Below are 17,997 nucleotides of genomic sequence, written 5' to 3'. Positions count from 1 at the left end.
ACCCCTCCTCCTGCTAGATAGCGCTTGATTGCTAACAATACAAGAAAAGAAAAAAAATGACCACATTTAACAACCGCCGTTTCAAGTTTAACTTCAGCATGTCGGTTCTGTCTACCTCCGGCCTTCTTATGTATGGTGGAGGCTCGTGGAGGTAGAAATCGGAGGACGGGCTCAGTGTAATGTGTTTGATTTAATAACGTGAGTTTGATACCATTCCTCATGACAGTGAGCCCGTCCTCAGATTTCTACCTCCCCCAGCCTCTCCTGGGTTGTGTGAAGCGTTCCTGTGTTTCGAGACAGGGGTATCTGTGGTAGGTCTATGTGTTAATGTGGCCGGCGTTGCCAGATTTCACTGACACCTCCCCCACAACCAGAGCCCCAGATCCCAAGTAGCCCATTTGAGTGACGCCAAGGATATAAATGTCTTTGTTGGATTAGGTGTTGGTTAGGTGTTGGTTGGCTTGTGGTTGTTGTTTGGGTGTGAGAAAGACGTGGGAGGTGGTAGTACGCAGCGAGCTAGTGCATGTTTCTGCTGTGATGTCCACACTCGGGTTTTCCACATGATGTGTGAGCAGCCATGATGCAGACATAGAGGCATCTTCACCGCTCTGCTCCAGCTATGTACCATTAGCATGTGCTAGCCTAATGTTAGCGCACCGATCACAGAGGGGTGCATTAGCATGTGCTAACTAGTGGAGGCTGGTGGAGGGGGAAGTCAGAGGATGGGCTCATTGTTACACATGTGTTTGATAACGTCCCTCATTCCGTTCCAACCAGCCTCATTAGCATGTGCCAACGTTATTTTAACGCTTGCCCTCTGTTAGATCCCCTGGTTGGATGCATAACAAAAGCCCTGCAAAACGGAGAGGGGAAGAGGAGGAGGAGAAGAGGAGGAGGAGGGGAAGAGGAGGAGGGGAAGAGGAGGAGGAGGGGAAGAGGAGGAGGGGAAGAGGAGGAGGAGGGGAAGAGGAGGAGGGGAAGAGGAGGAGGAGGGGAAGAAGAGGAGGAGGAGGGGAAGAGGAGGAGGGGAAGAGGAGGAGGGGAAGAGGAGGAGGAGGGGAAGAGGAGGAGGGGAAGAGGAGGAGGAGAAGAGGAGGAGGGGAAGAGGAGGAGGAGAGGAGGAGGGGAAGAGGAGGAGGAGGGGAAGAGGAGGAGGGGAAGAGGAGGAGGAGGGGAAGAGGAGGAGGAGGAGAAGAGGAGGAGGGGAAGAGGAGGAGGAGGGGAAGAGGGGAGGGTAGATGACTTAACAAAGGAACAAGGTGGTTGAAAGGTGTACTGTAAGACAGTGTTGATCTATGCAAACCATTTCGTTTATGACCCCTTATTCAAACTAGTGTGTGTGTGTGTGTGTGTGTGTGTGTGTGTGTGTTTGCAGTAGGCAAAACATGGGTGGGAGAAAGGAAAATGTCAGTGTATTGTATTAACCTCCTCTAATCTGTTTATCCTATGGGAGGTCAGTGGAGGGTTGCTTCTTCATTCACACAGCAACATCTCCTGGCACACGTGTTTGATACCATTCCTCATTCTATTCCATGCATCACAATGAGCCGTCCTCCAATTTCTACCTCCAGCAGCCTACTGAGCTGTTCTGGGCTGGCCTGGTTACACATCCACCATAGCTGCTGCAACAGTGCTGGACAGTAGGGTTGGGGTCTGTAGTGTGTAAAGCCCAGTAGGGTTGGGGTCTGTAGTGTGTAAAGCCCAGTAGGGTTGGGGTCTGTAGTGTGTAAAGCCCAGTATGGTTGGGGTCTGTAGTGTGTAAAGCCCAGTAGGGTTGGGGTCTGTAGTGTGTAAAGCCCAGTAGGGTTGGGGTCTGTAGTGTGTAAAGCCCAGTAGGGTTGGGATCGGCCCTGTAGTGAATGTATCGGCTGCATTAGCTCCTATGGTGGTATTGTGGCGAAAGTCTATGTCATGTTGCGTATGTGGACATATATAGTTAGCCTTTCATCAATACTTCAGGCTCCCACTGCCCTGTTCTCTGTGTGTGTGTGTGTGTGTGTGTGTGTGTGTGTGTGTGTGTGTGTGTGTGTGTGTGTGTGTGTGTGTGTGTGTGTGTGTGTGTGTGTGTGTGACTGTGTGTGTGTACGTGAGTGTGTGTGTGTGTCTCTGTGTGTGTGTGTGTGTGTGTGTGTGTGTGTGTGTGTGTTTTCGCCACTGCCATCTATGGTTCCCTCTTCTCATAGCCTTTAATTATTCACAACCCAAAGCCCTGTGTGTTGTCTGCATGTATCCGTTTACCCCACCGGACGTGTGTGTGTGTGTGTGTGTGTGTGTGTGTGTGTGTGTGTGTACACGACACAGCCGTCCCCAGCCCTAGGGTGTCAGGGAGCTCGGTGGTTTGTGGACTGCGTCGACTGCGCTCTACCCGTCTCTTCTCCTCTCTTTCTCGTTCTGTCCGTTTGTGATGTGGGGAGGTGGTCTAGTCGTCACAGGGAGCCCCTCTTGCCCCGTCCCTGAGGCCGTGTGAGGGGGTCTGGGGGTCTGGGTTAGGAGAGTATGGATGGAGGGGCCTGGTTCCCTCTGAGGATGAGATATCTGCCCCGCTGGCACCACACTGGCTCCTACCAGCTCTACCCAGGTAAGACCACAGGGCAAGATGGGATGGCTGGTTAGGATGGAAAAACAGGTTTTGGCTTGAATATTACCAACCGTCCTGTTGTGTTGAGGGTCAGGCAAAACCTGATGTTGTGAACAAATTATTTTTTAAGGAAACAGTTTGTTGAACTTCCTGCTTTTCAGAACAGCTGTAGATAATCCTGTTGAGAACTAGGCTAAATGGCATGTTTTGTCAATTGAATACTCTTATAGTTTGTGTGTGTGTGTGTGTGTGTGTGTGTGTGTGTGTGTGTGTGTGTGTATGCGTGTGTGCGTGCGAGTGTGAGATTAAAAGATTCGTTATTTAATGAGGCGTACAAAGACAGCTTTCTCCTTTCATGGGCATAACAATATGGCTTATGTAACACATTGAATGTCTGTGTGTGCGTGTTTGTGTTTGTGTGTGCGTGTGCGTGTGCGTGTGTGTGTGTGTCTGTGTTAAAACAGTCAGTGTGTTCAGCAGGTAACCAAACACTTAATACCTTCCCAAGATGGCAGCTTTGCTTGCTGGCAGTTTGACATGAGTGTCAGTGTTGACGTCCATTCTAGTCCAGTGACCTAACCTCTGCACACAGACCGAGCTGGACAGTACTGTGTTAGCTCAGACATAGGCTAGAAGCAGGGGAGGCTGGTGGAGGTAGAAATCGGAGGACGGGCTCATTGTAATGCACGGAATGGAATGAGGAATGGTATCAAACACACATTGCATGACAATGAGCACACCACGTATTAAAATGAGCCCGTTCTCAGATTTCTACCTCCACCAGCCTCCCCTGGATAAAAGCTAATTAGCTACAGAGTAGCTAGCTGGGTCTGTCTTGTTGTAATACCACCCACACCTCCGTCCCTTGGCTTGGGCTTTGTCGCTAATATTAGCTGCTCTGAATGGCCAACGTGCACAAATATGGTGTCCTCCAGACACTTCCACAGTGCACAACTGCATCACAAACGTTTTGTCAGGATGGAGGTGGCACTTGTGTTTGTGCTCTAGTTTGGAACAGTGAGTCTAAATATAGTGGCTCTTGTGATTTGACTCTTGTGATTTGACTCGTGATTTAACTCTTGTGATTTGACTCGTGATTTAACTCTTGTGATTTGACTCGTGATTTGACTCGTGATTTAACTCTTGTGATTTGACTCTTGTGTTTAGGCTGGTGTGTTGTGGCTCTTGTGTTTTGTTCATTTGGAACAGTGAATCTAAATATAGAGACAGGGCCCATTAGTGGTCTTAGCAGTGATGTGGATGTTGATTGTGAGCTCCAGAGTTCCAGATTGTCAGTTTTATCACTGTTATGAGTGGATGAGTAATTAGTCTCAATTACTACAATGGCCCCCAATTACAATGAGCCTGTGCTCCGATTTGTGTGTGTGTGTGTACTAGTGTGTGTGTGTGTGTGTGTGTGTGTGTGTGTGTGTGTGTGTGTGTGTGTGTGTGTGTGTGTGTGTGTGTGTGTGTGTGTGTTTTAACTTGTGTGTGTGTGTGCATACTCGAGTGTGTGTGTGTGTGTTTGTTTTAACTTGTGTGTGTGTGTATATATACTAGAGTGTGTGTGTGTGTGTGTGTGTGTGTGTGTGTGTGTGTGTGTGTGTGTGTTTTAACGTGTGTGTGTGTGTGTGTGTGTCCTCTCCACAGAGCTGAACAGTGTGGACCTGCAGGGCTGTGGTAGTGACAACAGTCTCAACAGTAATGCCAGTCTCCCCAGCGTCCAGTGCCACCGGCGCCACACTGAGAGACGTGTCGCCAGCTGGGCCGTCTGCTTCGAGAGGCTGCTGCAGGACCCCGTCGGAGTCCGCTACTTCTCAGTACGACACACACACACACACACAACCACACACACACACACACACAACCACACACAACCACACACACAACCACACACTAATGGCATTTTACTGTATCTCTCTCCATGCTGTAGGAGTTTCTGAAGAAGGAGTTCAGTGAGGAGAATATCCTGTTCTGGCAGGCCTGTGAGTTCTTCAGCCATGTACCTGAGAACGACAAGAAACAGGTAACACACACACACACACACACACACACACACACACACACACACAACCAGTCCACACACACACACACACACACACACACACACACACACACACACACACACACAGACAACCAGTCCGCACACACATGCACTTATTGTCCAAGAGCGGGACAATAAAGTTGAGTGAATTTGACTCCCCAGCTGTCCCAGAGGGCCAGGGAGATCTACAACAGCTTCCTGTCCAGCAAGGCCACCACGCCGGTCAACATCGACAGCCAGGCGCAGCTCGCCGACGACATCCTCAACGCTCCCCGTCCAGACATGTTCAAGGAGCAGCAGCTACAGGTAGGCTAACACACACACACACACACACATAGGCATGCACACACGCACACACACACACGCATACACAGGTACACACACACAGGCACGCACATCACACACAGGCATGCACATCACAGACACATACACACATACACTAGCAAACAAACAAACACATGTACACACAATACAGCAATTATTGTAACGTTTATTGGATTGATGGATTGATTAATTGGTTTTATTTTGGTTTAAAATAAGACAAATAGTATTACCTATTGCCATATAGGCTAGTGTGACATTAGCGGTATTAGCTAGCTCCATTGTAAAGTATTGCCGTTGCAGCTAACAGCAACAATACTGACAGTGCTAGTGGATGCTAATGCTAATACAGTCATCTCAGTCTAATTATACTCTCAGGATTCAGAACAAGTTAGCCTCTGATGCTAACCTCAGCATAGAGCGTCCCATTCATCTCCACTAGCGCTGCATTAGCACTCTGAGTGTGGTGGAGACGGCCGTAGGGGGGAGAGGGAGCTGAAAAGCAGCATTGATCTCAGCAGCAGACTCCAGTCGACCTGAGAGAAGCTGATACACTGATAGGAGTCACCAGGCCAAATAAAACTCTCATACACACACAAACACACACGGATGCACACTCACATACACAGACACACACACACGCACACACACACAAATGGAAGCACAGAAACAGACCCATACACACACACACACACACACACACACACACACACACACACACACACACACACACACACACACACACACACAGCTCTTTCCAGAATTCCCTAGGGGCTGTAAAAAGCATGTGGTGCCAAAGCGAAGATGTGACTTAAACGCGCGGGCACACACACACACACACATACACACACACACACACACACACACACACACGCACACACACACACACAGGCGTGCATTTTCCTGACCTTGTGATGAGTGGGTTTGGAGAGCGGAGGCAGTGGGAAGACAACAGTGTTGTTGTGTGTGTTTGATGTTGTGAGTGTTTGTTGCCTCTTCAGTCATGCACACGCTCCAGGGGAGACCGGTGGTCAAAGGTAGGCCTGTGTCCTGTTTCACACAGCTTTATTAGTTCCTCTGGGACGGACACAGTCAGGTCTCGTGTGACTGTCTATGAGAGAGGCTAGTGTTTTGTCGTAGACTAGAGTCACTAGTTTCTGATGAGGTTCCCGTGATGAATGTTACCCTTACTGCTGGATGTTGAGCGTCTCTCTCTCTCTCTCTCCCTCTCTCTCTCTCTCTCTCTCTCTCTCTATCTCTCTTTCTGTCTCTCTTTTGTTCTCTTTTTCTTTCCCCAAACCCACTCTCTACCATTTACTCCTTGTTTGTCTCTCTCTTTCCCTTTCCCTCTCTCATCCTCCCTCTCTCTCTCCCTCCCTCTTCCCTCCTTCCCTCCAGATATTCAACCTGATGAAGTTTGACAGCTACACTCGCTTCCTGAAGTCCCTGCTGTACCAGGAGTGTATGTTGGCGGAGGTGGAGGGGAGGCCCCTCCCAGACCCCTACCACGTCCCCAGCAGCCCCACCTCCAAACACAGCACGGGCTCTGACAGGTCCAACCTCTCCACGCCCAAAAAGGTGACACACAGACACACACACAAACACATGCACACTATGCACTATGCTAAACTATAGGGTGTGTGGCCTGTTGAAAAAACAAGCTCACCCACACTATCCTAGGAAAGGATTCCTGTTTTCTATAACCCCCCCACACACACCCCACCACACACTCATGCATGCACACACACACACACACACACACACACACACACACACACAAACACACAGGCATGTACACACACACACACACACACACACACACAAACAACACACACACACTCACCCTGCTGTCTCCTATCAAACGATCCGTTATGGAGTGACAGGAAGGATGATATTAAAGGAGGGATATTGAGCCTGAAAAGGAGGTGTCTGGAGTTCTAACTCTGGTTATTATTCCATCTCTATTCCAACTGTCAACTGGCAGATAAAAACGTCAAGTCTACATGATTTGTGAAGGAATAGTGATCATGGAAAATCTGGTTTGGTCCTTAAAGTTATAGAGTTCAAGCAACCTTAAAACAACATTATACTATGAACGTACATGTAATATGATGACAACGTTTTATGTGATTTACAAACAAACTCAATTATGTGTGGAATTTTCCAAAGAAATATTTTCTTTTATATTTCAAAGTAATGATATTTTGGGACCAAATCAATGGTAGGCTGAGGGAAAACAGATTTTTTAACACAGTTCCGCCTTTGTGTGTGTGTGTGTGTGTGTGTGTGTGTGTGTGTGTCTATGTGTGCCTGCGTACGTGTGTGTGTGTGTCAGGAGGACAAGAAGACCAAGTCTGGGCGCTCGTTGAACGAGGAGAGCAGAGAGGATTCTGGAGACAAGAAGAAAGGCATCTTCTTCTCCTGGTCTCGGAACCGAAGCTTCGGGAAAGGACCCAAGAAACGAGACCTGGCCGACTTCAACTACAGTGAGTGTAGCGGACGTGGTTTGGAAGCCCTGCCTGCGACTTCTTAGCCCTGATGTAGCCCTCGCACCACAAAGATGTAGTCTTGGTATAGTGCTTCATGTCTGGGTAATCCATGCGGGAGGTTCAAACCCTGCCGGTAACATGAGCAGGCTGGTAAACTGACCGTGTCAGGGATGTTGGGCATGTTTTGAAACACATTCACAATTGGTGAATTCAATACTTGCTGTCGTGGCAAAAACGTAACTATAGTTACAGAAACATTAACTGTGTGTGTGTGTGTGTGTGTGTGTGTGTGTGTGTGTGTGTGTGTGTGTGTGTGTGTGTGTGTGCGCATCCGTGCGTGTGTGTGTGTGTGTCAGATTTCTCTGGCAGTAATGGTCGTAGGGAATCCCAGGGCTCCTTGTCGTCAGGAGCCAGTCTGGAGCTGGGAAAGAACGAGGTCAGTATTCCTACCTGTCTTGACCACCACATTCCCATCAGGAATACTAACCCTAACCCATGGAACCGGAACCTTTTCTCCCATCCCTGTTGCATCGCCACTATTGGATGAATAAAACAACCAATGAAACCATCAACCAGTAATGATGAACCAATGATCTGCAGCTACACACGACTCTGACTGACTCTCTCTCCTTCCCTCTCTCTCCTTCCCTCTCCCCCCCCCCCCCCCCCCCCCAGGGCGAGGCATCTCGTAGTCAGTCAGTGGAGCGCTCCCTGACCCTGAGGCAGTGTAACATCAACCTGCCAGACGGATCCTGCTGCTCCGTGCCTGTGAGAGCTGGAGTCTCCATACGAGAGCTCCTGATTGGTCTGTGTGAGAAGCTCTGCATTAACCTGGCCGCCGTAGACCTCTTCCTGGTGGGGGGGGAGAAGGTACACACACACACACACTACACACAGGAGAGCACGCATACATACACTCACAGGTGCACTGTAAAAAACAAAAATGTGTACCTTAACGGTGATTCACTGCAATTTCGTACCTTGGTTTTTCCTTTTTATTGAATAATGGAATAATGCAGGTACAATCCCACATTCTTCTTGTAAAAAAATAAATCCAAATTAATGAAATAACATACATTTTATATTTTTTCACAGACATGAATCCCCTGTTCACAACAATAAACCGTACAAATACAGTTTATTACACAAACACAGTTTATTACACTTAATTACACTTCTTTCCATCTTCCTCTTTTCTCCTCCCTGTCCTCCCTGTCTCCTCTCCTCCCTCTCTCCTCTCCTCCCTGTCTCCTCTCCTCCCTCTCTCCTCTCCTCCCTCTCTCTCAGCCTCTGGTGTTGGACCAGGACTGTATGACTCTGTGCTCTCGGGACCTCAGACTAGAGAAACGCACTCTGTTCAGGTAAATATTAGATCTCAGGTTTAATAAATCACTCCTACCTCGTTATATTCAGCCATTACTGTTGCTAGAATGGCATTAGATGTTCTATCGTTTATCTTGAGACAGTTTTGGTGCTAAACAAGATGTGTTGCATGCTCATCCCCCTCCCTTTACTCCTCCCTCCCCTCCCTCCCTCTCTCCCTCCTCCCTCTTGTCATCCTTTCCTTTCCCCCCTTCCCTTTACTCCCCCCCTCCCTCCCCCCCCAGACTGGACCTGGTACCTATAAACCGTTCTGTAGGTCTGAAGGCCAAGCCCACCAAGCCCGTCACTGAGGTTCTGAGGCCCGTCGTGGCAAAGTACGGCTTGCACCTTGCTGACCTGGTGGCCCGCATCGTAAGTCACTGTGTCTGTGTGTGTCTGTGTGTGTGTCTGTGTGTGTCTGTGTGTGTCTGTGTCTGTGTGTGTGTGTGTGTCTGTGTGTCTGTGTGTCTGTGTGTGTGTGTCTGTGTGTGTCTGTGTGTGTCTATGTCTGTGTCTGTGTCTGTGTGTGTGTGTGTGTGTGCGCGTGTGTGTGTGTGACTGCTCAGTTTTGGTTTTGTGGGTTTTGTGAAGATAAATATGTGTGTGTGTGTGTGTGTGTGTGTGTGTGTGCGCTGTATAGAGCGGGGAGACGGAGCTACTAGACCTCGGTCTTCCCATATCCAACCTGGATGGACTCAGAGTGGTGCTGGACGTAGCAGACAGCACAACTGGGAAAGGTAGCACACACACACACACACACACACACACACACACCTCACATCAATCAATCATTCAAACAAATGTTATTTATACAGCACAGTACAAAGAATGTAATGCAATGCGCTTCACGGGAGAGAAGAAACAGAAGAAAAAACAATTGTTGTTGCTTTTTATCTCTTTTTTTATCACTCTACTTTTCCTTCCCTTGTTCTCTTCTTCCTCTACAGACAAACAAAAAGCTGCACCCTCAAAAAGCCACGGCCCGCCCACGACGACGACCAGGAACCAATCAGCAACAGTAAGACCTCTTCCTCTCCCTCTCCCTCCCCCTCCTCCTCCTCTTCGCCGTTCGTACCAGAATGTTCCATAACTCACGGAATGTGTCCACTCCCTGTTTGATGATGTCACGCTGCTATGTGTTTTTCCTGTATGTGATCATGTGAATGTGTCGTGTGTGTCATGTGTGTGTCATGTGTGTGTGGGGTTCTATGCATGGCTGGGTTGCTGTGAGCCCCCTCACACACACACACCCGGTGTTTGTCCTGTCCTGCCTGCGGCTGCTCTCACCGTAACATTTCTCCGGTTCTCCGGTTTTCCGGTTGTCGTTTTTCCACAACCCCCCCCCCACCCATCTACCACTCGGGGGGGAGGGCTCAAGCCCAGCCACAAGAGCCTCAGCTGGGCCTCGCAGCCACCGATGCCCCCCCCCTTCTCTGTCTGGATGTAGGGAACTGACGTGGTGGAGAGCTTTCTGGGCGTAATAGATATAATATATTTCCTTTATTTATTTTTTATTTTTTATTTTTTTTAAACCTCATCAATCAAAATATAATTTCTCATACTGCTTTCTTACCGTTCCTCTGGAGGGCTAGTGTGTTGGAGATTAGAGAATAGTTTAGTGGTGTGTTTGTGTGTTGGTGTTGCGTTGCCGTGGTGATGTGATGGGTTCCTGGCCGTACGGCAGTGTCAGATATAGATGGTTTTAGTGGTGTGTTTTTTCTTCTTCTACAACATAAAAATAGGGTCCTCTCATCCTTCGACATTCCTGATCCGCCTCGATTTAGCCCTTAGCCCTTAGCCTTTAACCCTTAGCCTTTAGCCCCTAGCCTTTAGCCCTTAGCCTTTAGCCCCTAGCCCTTAGCCTTTAGCCCTTAGCCTTTAGCCCCTAGCCTTTAGCCCTTAGCCTTTAGCCCCTAGCCTTTAGCCCTTAGCCCCTAGCCCCAAGCCTTTAGCTCTAAGCCCCTAGCCCTTAGCTCTTATCTCCATGTCATGCCCCAAATCATGTTGTCATCATGTACACATACGCCAGTGGAGGAGACTGGAGACTGGAGGATGGGCTCATTGTAATGGATGGAACACACGTGTGTTTGATACCATTCCTCATCCCATTTCATGTATCACAATGAGCCTCCAATTTCTACCTCCACCAGCCTCCCCTGGTATACGCCCCCTCACCCCCCACCCCTCACACCCTCACTCAGCTGCCCCGAGGCCCCTAACGTGCCCCCCCCCCCCCACCCGCCTCTCGTTGTGACCCCCAGGGGGACGTGCGGAAGCCCTCCTCGGTCAAACCCCGGGGGGAGAATGGCAAGGCCGGCCGAGGCGGCGCCCAACTCTCACCCAGCCACGACCCGGGTGATAAGGCCGGCGAAAAGAGAACGCAGAAAAACATTAATATAGACGAAGCCGAAGGTAAAGAAAACGTCCTCTTCTCTCTCTCTCTCTCTCTCCCTCTCTCTCTCTCTCTCTCTCTCTTGTCTAGCCCCTAGCTATGCTGTTCACACTAACCTCCTGCAAATCCCAGCCTATGCTATCAGAGCTAGCTAACTAGCACAATCACCTCTCTTTAGCTTTGACTTGTCTAACTGGTCCCCACACCTCTGCTGCACCACACCACTCCTCCCTGTTAGAGAGGATACAGTCTGTGTTATTGGCTCCCTGCTCTGGGGTGGGTTTTCATTTGTGTGTGTGTGTGTGTGTGTGTGTCTGTGTCTGTGTCTGTGTGTCTGTGTGTCTGTGTGTGTGTGTGTGTGTGTGTCTGTGTGTGTCTGTGTGTGTGTGTGTGTGTGTGTGTGTGTGTGTGTCTACAGAGTTCTTCGACCTCATATCCAAAGCTCAGAGCAACCGAGCCGACGACCAGCGAGGTCTGCTGAACAAGAGCGACCTCCAACTCCCAGATTTCCTGCGTCTGTCGCCATTGGCAACCCGCCCAGCCCCTCCTCCCCCTTACGAGGCCGAGCCTGCCTGCTCCACCCCTCACTCCCGTAACCCCAGCAACAACGACGACAACGGCTACCCCGGCAACAATCGGCGGGGCAACAGCGGGGGCGGCGGAGGAGGAAACCCCGCCCACTCTCTGAATGCCAGCCACCAATCACAGAGCTTGGACTTTTCGTTCGGGGGGGGAGGAGGAGGAGGAGGAAGACGGGCACTCTTACCCCCCCACCACAGACCCCCTCCTCCCCCCTTCCCGAGCACCCTGTCCCCCATCCACCCCCCCTCCTCCCGGGGTCTCTCCTCCCCCGCCCAGGCCTCTCTCCGGGGGGAGTCGGTTCAGATGCTGGAGGAGGACACCCTGTCAGACCTCACCCTGGTAGGGGAGGGGGACCTCAACAGCCCCAACCTCACCCTCCTCCCACCCTCCCCCCTGCCCCCCGTCCCCCCACAGCCACCCCACCATCAACAAGGCTGGCCCAGCTCAGGTACCTCTCCTGTGTGACCCTTAACCTTTCACCCTCCCCTCCCCTGGGGGGTCTCTGGGAGGAGGCTGAAGCTGCCATGCCCCTCCCCCATTTTAGAAGCTGATCTGAGGTCAGTCTGGCCTCCTCTTCTCCTGGTGGTGATAGTGAGGATCAGGGAAGGCTAAACTGACCTCAGGTCTGTCTCTAAAGGCAGCTTCAGTCTGGAGCTGTGTGCTCTCTCTGTCTCTCTGTCTCTCTGTGTGTGGAACTCTGGAGTGGACTTGCTGTGGACTTGTTCTGGACCCGTTCCAGACTACTTCTGGACTCGATGTGGACTAGTTGGGGACCAGTGTCAAATGCCAACTACCCCCCCAACCTGCCACCCCCTGCCACCCCCTGCCCCAATGTACAGAATCTAATAATGCACTTTAGCCAAGTACAAAAAAAGACTCCTTTATACGTAAAAAACAATCATTTTTATTATTTTTCTTTTTGGTTGTGTTCTTCTTTGAACTAACCCCAATCCCAACTTTAAATGGCTTGTTATGTGTACTAGAACTGCGTTGAAGAACCTCAATCACCTTCACTACAATGACAAAGTGTCAAATCCCAAATGGCACCCTACTCCAGAGTGGGCTATGCTCCCTACTCCAGAGTGGGCTATGCTCCCTACTCCAGAGTGGGCTATGCACCCTACTCCAGAGTGGGCTATGCTCCCTACTCCAGAGTGGGCTATGCTCCCTACTCCAGAGTGGGCTATGCTCCCTACTCCAGAGTGGGCTATGCTCCCTACTCCAGAGTGGGCTATGCTCCCTACTCCAGAGTGGGCTATGCTCCCTACTCCAGAGTGGGCTATGCTCCCTACTCCAGAGTGGGCTATGCTCCCTACTCCAGAGTGGGCTATGCTCGAAAGTAGTGCACTGGAAAGTAGGAAATAGGGTGTGCAATTTTGAGATGTAGCCTAAGTTATATTTTTTGTAAATAAAGAGGATTATGCTGCCCCCCCCCCCCCCACACACACACACACACACGCGCACACACACACACACACACACACACACACACACACACCAGGAACACCGTTCTAGGAACCGCTCATGGCAGCAGACGTTCTGTCTTTCTAACAGTGTGATCTAGCCCCTGGCTGTCCTCGTGTCAGTGCTGAACAAGAGAGGAGCCTTAGAGAGAGAGCTGCTGGTGGGAACAGTCCACTCTCACACACACACACACACACACACACACATGCACGTACGCAAACACGCACGCACGCGCACACACACAGACAACACATCTTTCTCCTGAAGGCGGTGTCTGTACAGACTGTAAATGTTTGAGATCGCTCTCTCTCTCTCTCTCTCTCACCCTCCTTTCTTTATCTCTCCCCTCCTCCCCCCCTCTCTTTCTCCACCTCATCACACAACAGCCTCTGGTCCCTCCTCCTCCTCAAACGAGTGTCCAAATCCATCCCTCCTTCTCAAACCAGTGTCCAAATCACAATCAAATGTGTGGAACAGTCACATCATAATATAATCATTATACATCACCCCATGGCTGCATTTCAAACCGCTCCCTGCTACCTATCTCCCTAGACCCTAGACCCTGCACCCTCTACCCTAGACCCTCGACCCTAGACCCTAGCCTCCTAGCCCCCTAGCCCCCTACACACTAGACCCTAGACCCTTACACCCTAGCCTCCTAGCCCCTTAGACCCTAGCCACTACACTGTTCATGTAGCAGAGGTGATTTGGAATCTCATGATGAGCTAGCCCTGTCTGAGACATATAACACATTCAAGTGTCGCCCTCATAACTTGAGGATGTCCTCTTGGCCAAATGGTAGACACGTGTCTCCCACGTGGGGGACCCAGGTTCTACCAGGAGGGGCTAGGGGTGGATACGTCTCTCCTTCTGACTGAGAAACAGTTTGGTTTGGTCTCTCTCTTCTCTCTCTCTCTCTCTCTCTCTCTCTCTCTCTCTCTCTCTCTCTCTCTCTCTCTCCTGGTCCCTCCATCTTGTGACAATTCAACAATGCTTCAAAATGGTTGCTGTTCACGCCTTCAGAATCAGGCTAACGCGTTGTTCATCTTGTAAGATATTCCTGAGGAATATTAATTTATCCCAATTGTTATTGTTTTGTTGTTGTTGTTGTTGTTTTTTTTATAACAGTATCTATCCTCGTTGAGTTGAAATTAATGATGTACATAGTTAACATTAACAGTCCCTTCTGCAAACACCGGCGTGTAGCCATTGTCCTCTGACCGTTCTGAATAAGAACACACAACACACACCAGGGGAGGCTGGTGGAGGTAGAAATCAGAGGACGGGCTCCATGTAAAGCACGGAACGGAGCGTGTTTGATATCGTTCCTCATTCCGTTCCGTTCTACCTCCAGCCTCCCCTGAAGGGCACACAATAGATACCTGTTCTACTCTCTTTCTCTTTGATTTCTCTTCTGTTCTGTGTAATATGAGCTCCTGTACATAGACCTAATAAATACTATAGAGGTGACATCACTCTTACTATACACTCTGGTCTGGCTCTTCTTTACACCCCCCCCCCCCTCTCTCTCTCTCTATCTCTCCTCTCTCTCTCTCTCTCTCTCTCTCTCTCCTTCATCTCCCTATATCCATCCCTCTCTCTCTCTCTATCTCTCCTCTCTCTCTCTCTCTCTCTCTCTCTCTCCTTCATCTCCCTATATCCATCCCTCTCTCTTTCTCTATCTCTCCTCTCTCTCTCTCTCTCTCTCTCTCCTTCATCTCCCTATATCCATCCCTCTCTCTCTCTCTATCTCTCCTCTCTCTCTCTCCGTCTCTCGCTCTATCTCTAAATCTCTCATGCACTCTCTATCTCTATATCTCTCTTTCTCCCTCTCTGTCTCTCCTCCATCTCTCTCTCTCTCTCAATTCAACAGCTCACAAACATTGCTGATGTGATGGCACACTGTGGTATTTCACCTAGAAGATGTGGGAGTCTATCCAGGTTTGGGGGTCTGTTTAATCAAATTATTTGTGGGTCTGTGTAATCTGACAGAAATATGTATCTCTAATATGGTCATAGGTTAGGAAGTGGAGCTCAGTTTTCCATCTCATATAGGAGGTTAAAATCAACACTGGCAGAAGATGATATGGAATGAACAAAAACAGTAACATAACAGAAACAATGATCTCTCTCTCTCTCTTTCTGAACACAAGTTGCTGGGAGTTGAAACATGTTTAATGCAATTGAATGAAGTTACTGTGTCTCTCTCTTTCTCTCTACCTCTACCTCTCCCCTTTTCTCTTTCCATCTCCCCTCTTTCTATACCTCTGTTTTCTCTACCTGTCTCTCTACTTCTCTCATTCCTTCTTTTCATCCCGCTAAACCTCCCTATCTACCCCTTTCCTATTTGTCTTTGTCTTCTCCCTGTCTCTCCCCTTCTCCTCTTCCTCTCTTCCCTCCCTCTCTCCCTGGTTGCCCTGCGACAGGGCTTTTGTCCCACAGCAGAATGGGTCTGAGGGAAGAAGGACATTAGCTATGCATGGACTCCCCTCAGCGCAACGCCTAGTTAGGCAAGCTTTGTCAGGCATGGACCACTTGTATCCCACAAACAACACTGGGTTCTGTTTTCACCTCACACACACACACATGCACACACACACATACGCGCACACACACACACACACACACACACACACACACTCACTAAGGTTCTAATTGACATTGTTTCACTGATTTCCTCCTTTCTGCTATCTACGAACACAAACACACTGAATAGCTAGCTTCAGTAAACTGTTCTTATCGAGATATTTTAGTGAGACTGAAAACCTTTTGCTGCCAACAACCAACAACTCTGCCTTTGTGATCCAAACAGTGTGTGTGTGTGTGTGTGTGTGTGGGTGGGTGTGTGTGTTCGTCACAAGGTTACTTTATTTTATTGGGGGGATGTCATAAGATGTATTTATTATGTTGTTTTTGTGTTTTTGTTTGCCCCAGCGACAACATCAAAACATCCTGTTTCAGAGTGCCTTTAACAGATTCCCATCCTCGGAGGGGTGTGTTTGTGCGCATTCAAGAGTGTGTGTGTGTGTGTGTGTGTGAGTTGCACAAGTCAGAATCTACCATCCACATTATCAGTACAGCTGGTTGTAGTTGTTTTGAAGTCAGGGACTGAGAGAAGGAGAGACGTTGAGTTCAGTGGTCGGGTAATGATATTCATGGTTGGAACAGTTCAGAAGTCAGTGAACACACACACCAAAAAACACACACACACTCACACACACACACACACACACACACACACACACACACACACAGAGAGAGCTAGAGAGAGAGAAAGCACTTGAGAGAGGGAGCGAGAGAGAGAAATAGAGAAATGGCGCCATCTATGGACCAAGGCTGGAACCAAACTAACAGACCGAGATATAAAAAAAATTACAAAACAAACAGCAAAAGAGAGAGTAAAGAGGAGAGAGACAATATGTATCTCTTTCTCTCCCTCCCCCCTCTCTCTCTTTTTTCAGAGGGCCAGTAGATGGCAGTGTGTCGTAAATAGATAATAGCCCCCTCCCCACTCCTGAAACATTCTTTCCCATGAGGTCATAGCCGGCCTGGACGGGAATATCTGTCAGATCCACTTAGTCTACTGTTCTCTACCAGCTGTCTGTGTGTGTGGTCGTGTGTGTGTGTGTGTGGTCGTGTGTGATTGTGTGTGTGTGTGTGTGTGTGTGTGGTCGTGTGTGATTGTGTGTGTGTGTGTGTGTGTGTGTGTGTGTGTGTGTGTGGGGTCAGGGGGGGCAGGGCGGGTGTGTGTGTGTGTATGTGTGTGTGTCTGTGTGGTCGGGGGGGGGGGGGGGCAGGGCGGGTGTATGTGTGTGTGCATGCGAGAACATGTGTGTGTGTGTGTGTGTGTGTGAGAGAGATAAAGAGAATACACATATTCACATTTAGTCTTTCACACTTTCACACCCGTGACCACCCGGTTCCCAACACACACACACGCACACACACGCACACACACAATCACACACGACCACACACACACACAATCACACACGACCACACACACACACACACACACACACACACACACACACACACACTCATACAGACTAAAAGGTCCACTCAAAGATCCACTTGTGTGGCAATTAAAGGAGCACAAAACACTTTGATGAGTGTTTAATTCTCTGTGTCTGCTGTGTTTGCGTGTGCAGTGCTCTTCCACTTGCATGCAAGTGTATGCTATCTGTGTGTACCATAAAACAGGGGAGGCTGGTGGAGGTAGAAATTGGAGGACGGGCTCACTGTAATGCATGGAATGGAATCATACACGTGTGTTTGATGCATTCCTCATCCATTCCATGCATGACAATGAGCCCGTCCTCCAATTTCTACCTCTCCTGCCATATGAGCACCCTGCCTTTAAAAGCCACATCTCCTCACCTCTCTCTCCCTCAGGCAGAGCCAGAGACAGGAAGAGGGGGAAGGAGAGAGGAGGCAGTTTCAAAAACCCCCACCGGAGGGCGCCAGCATCTCTCCACCCTCCCCCGCCTCCCCCTCCTCCTCCTCCTCCTCCTCCACGCTCTCGCAAGTCCAAGTCCCCAGTCCGGCCCGGCCGAGCCTCCAACAGATCTCTCGATGTGGACCGCCCAGGAGGAGGAGGAGGAGCTCTCTCCGACCCGGAAGACTCCGGAAGAACCAGGGCTAGGAGCGGGAGAGGTTCCCGTGATTCCGAACTGGGTCGGAACTGGGAGGGCGTGGCTTCGGAACTCCGTAGCAGGGGCGGCAGGGTGAGGAGGGGCGTGTATCAAACGTCTGACCTCCCCCC

The 17,997-nt window shown here is 49.7% G+C and overlaps 1 protein-coding gene across 1 annotated transcript in view; it reads left to right on the top strand.

Annotated features, from left to right (window-relative positions):
• rgs12b (regulator of G protein signaling 12b) overlaps positions 1-14,718 on the top strand; it is a gene marked incomplete at its 5' end in the record, with an annotated part of 44,779 nt that extends 30,061 nt beyond the window's left edge. Inside the window, 13 exons of the mRNA XM_083692922.1 lie at positions 4,229-4,398; positions 4,512-4,604; positions 4,785-4,928; positions 6,342-6,521; positions 7,279-7,429; positions 7,789-7,868; positions 8,108-8,302; positions 8,720-8,793; positions 9,040-9,166; positions 9,435-9,531; positions 9,742-9,812; positions 11,056-11,206; positions 11,605-14,718. Coding sequence (XP_083549048.1) covers positions 4,229-4,398; positions 4,512-4,604; positions 4,785-4,928; positions 6,342-6,521; positions 7,279-7,429; positions 7,789-7,868; positions 8,108-8,302; positions 8,720-8,793; positions 9,040-9,166; positions 9,435-9,531; positions 9,742-9,812; positions 11,056-11,206; positions 11,605-12,233 — 2,162 coding nt within the window. The 3' untranslated portion in view covers positions 12,234-14,718. The remainder of the gene's footprint in view (positions 1-4,228; positions 4,399-4,511; positions 4,605-4,784; positions 4,929-6,341; positions 6,522-7,278; positions 7,430-7,788; positions 7,869-8,107; positions 8,303-8,719; positions 8,794-9,039; positions 9,167-9,434; positions 9,532-9,741; positions 9,813-11,055; positions 11,207-11,604) is intronic.
• Positions 14,719-17,997: the final 3,279 nt, after the last annotated feature.

The sequence above is a fragment of the Argentina silus genome (genome assembly GCF_951799395.1).
Source record: "Argentina silus genome assembly, chromosome: 21".
NCBI classification, from domain to species: Eukaryota; Metazoa; Chordata; class Actinopteri; order Argentiniformes; family Argentinidae; genus Argentina; species Argentina silus.
Note: the sequence above shows the minus strand (reverse complement) of the source record. Positions and strands in the feature narration are given on the sequence as shown.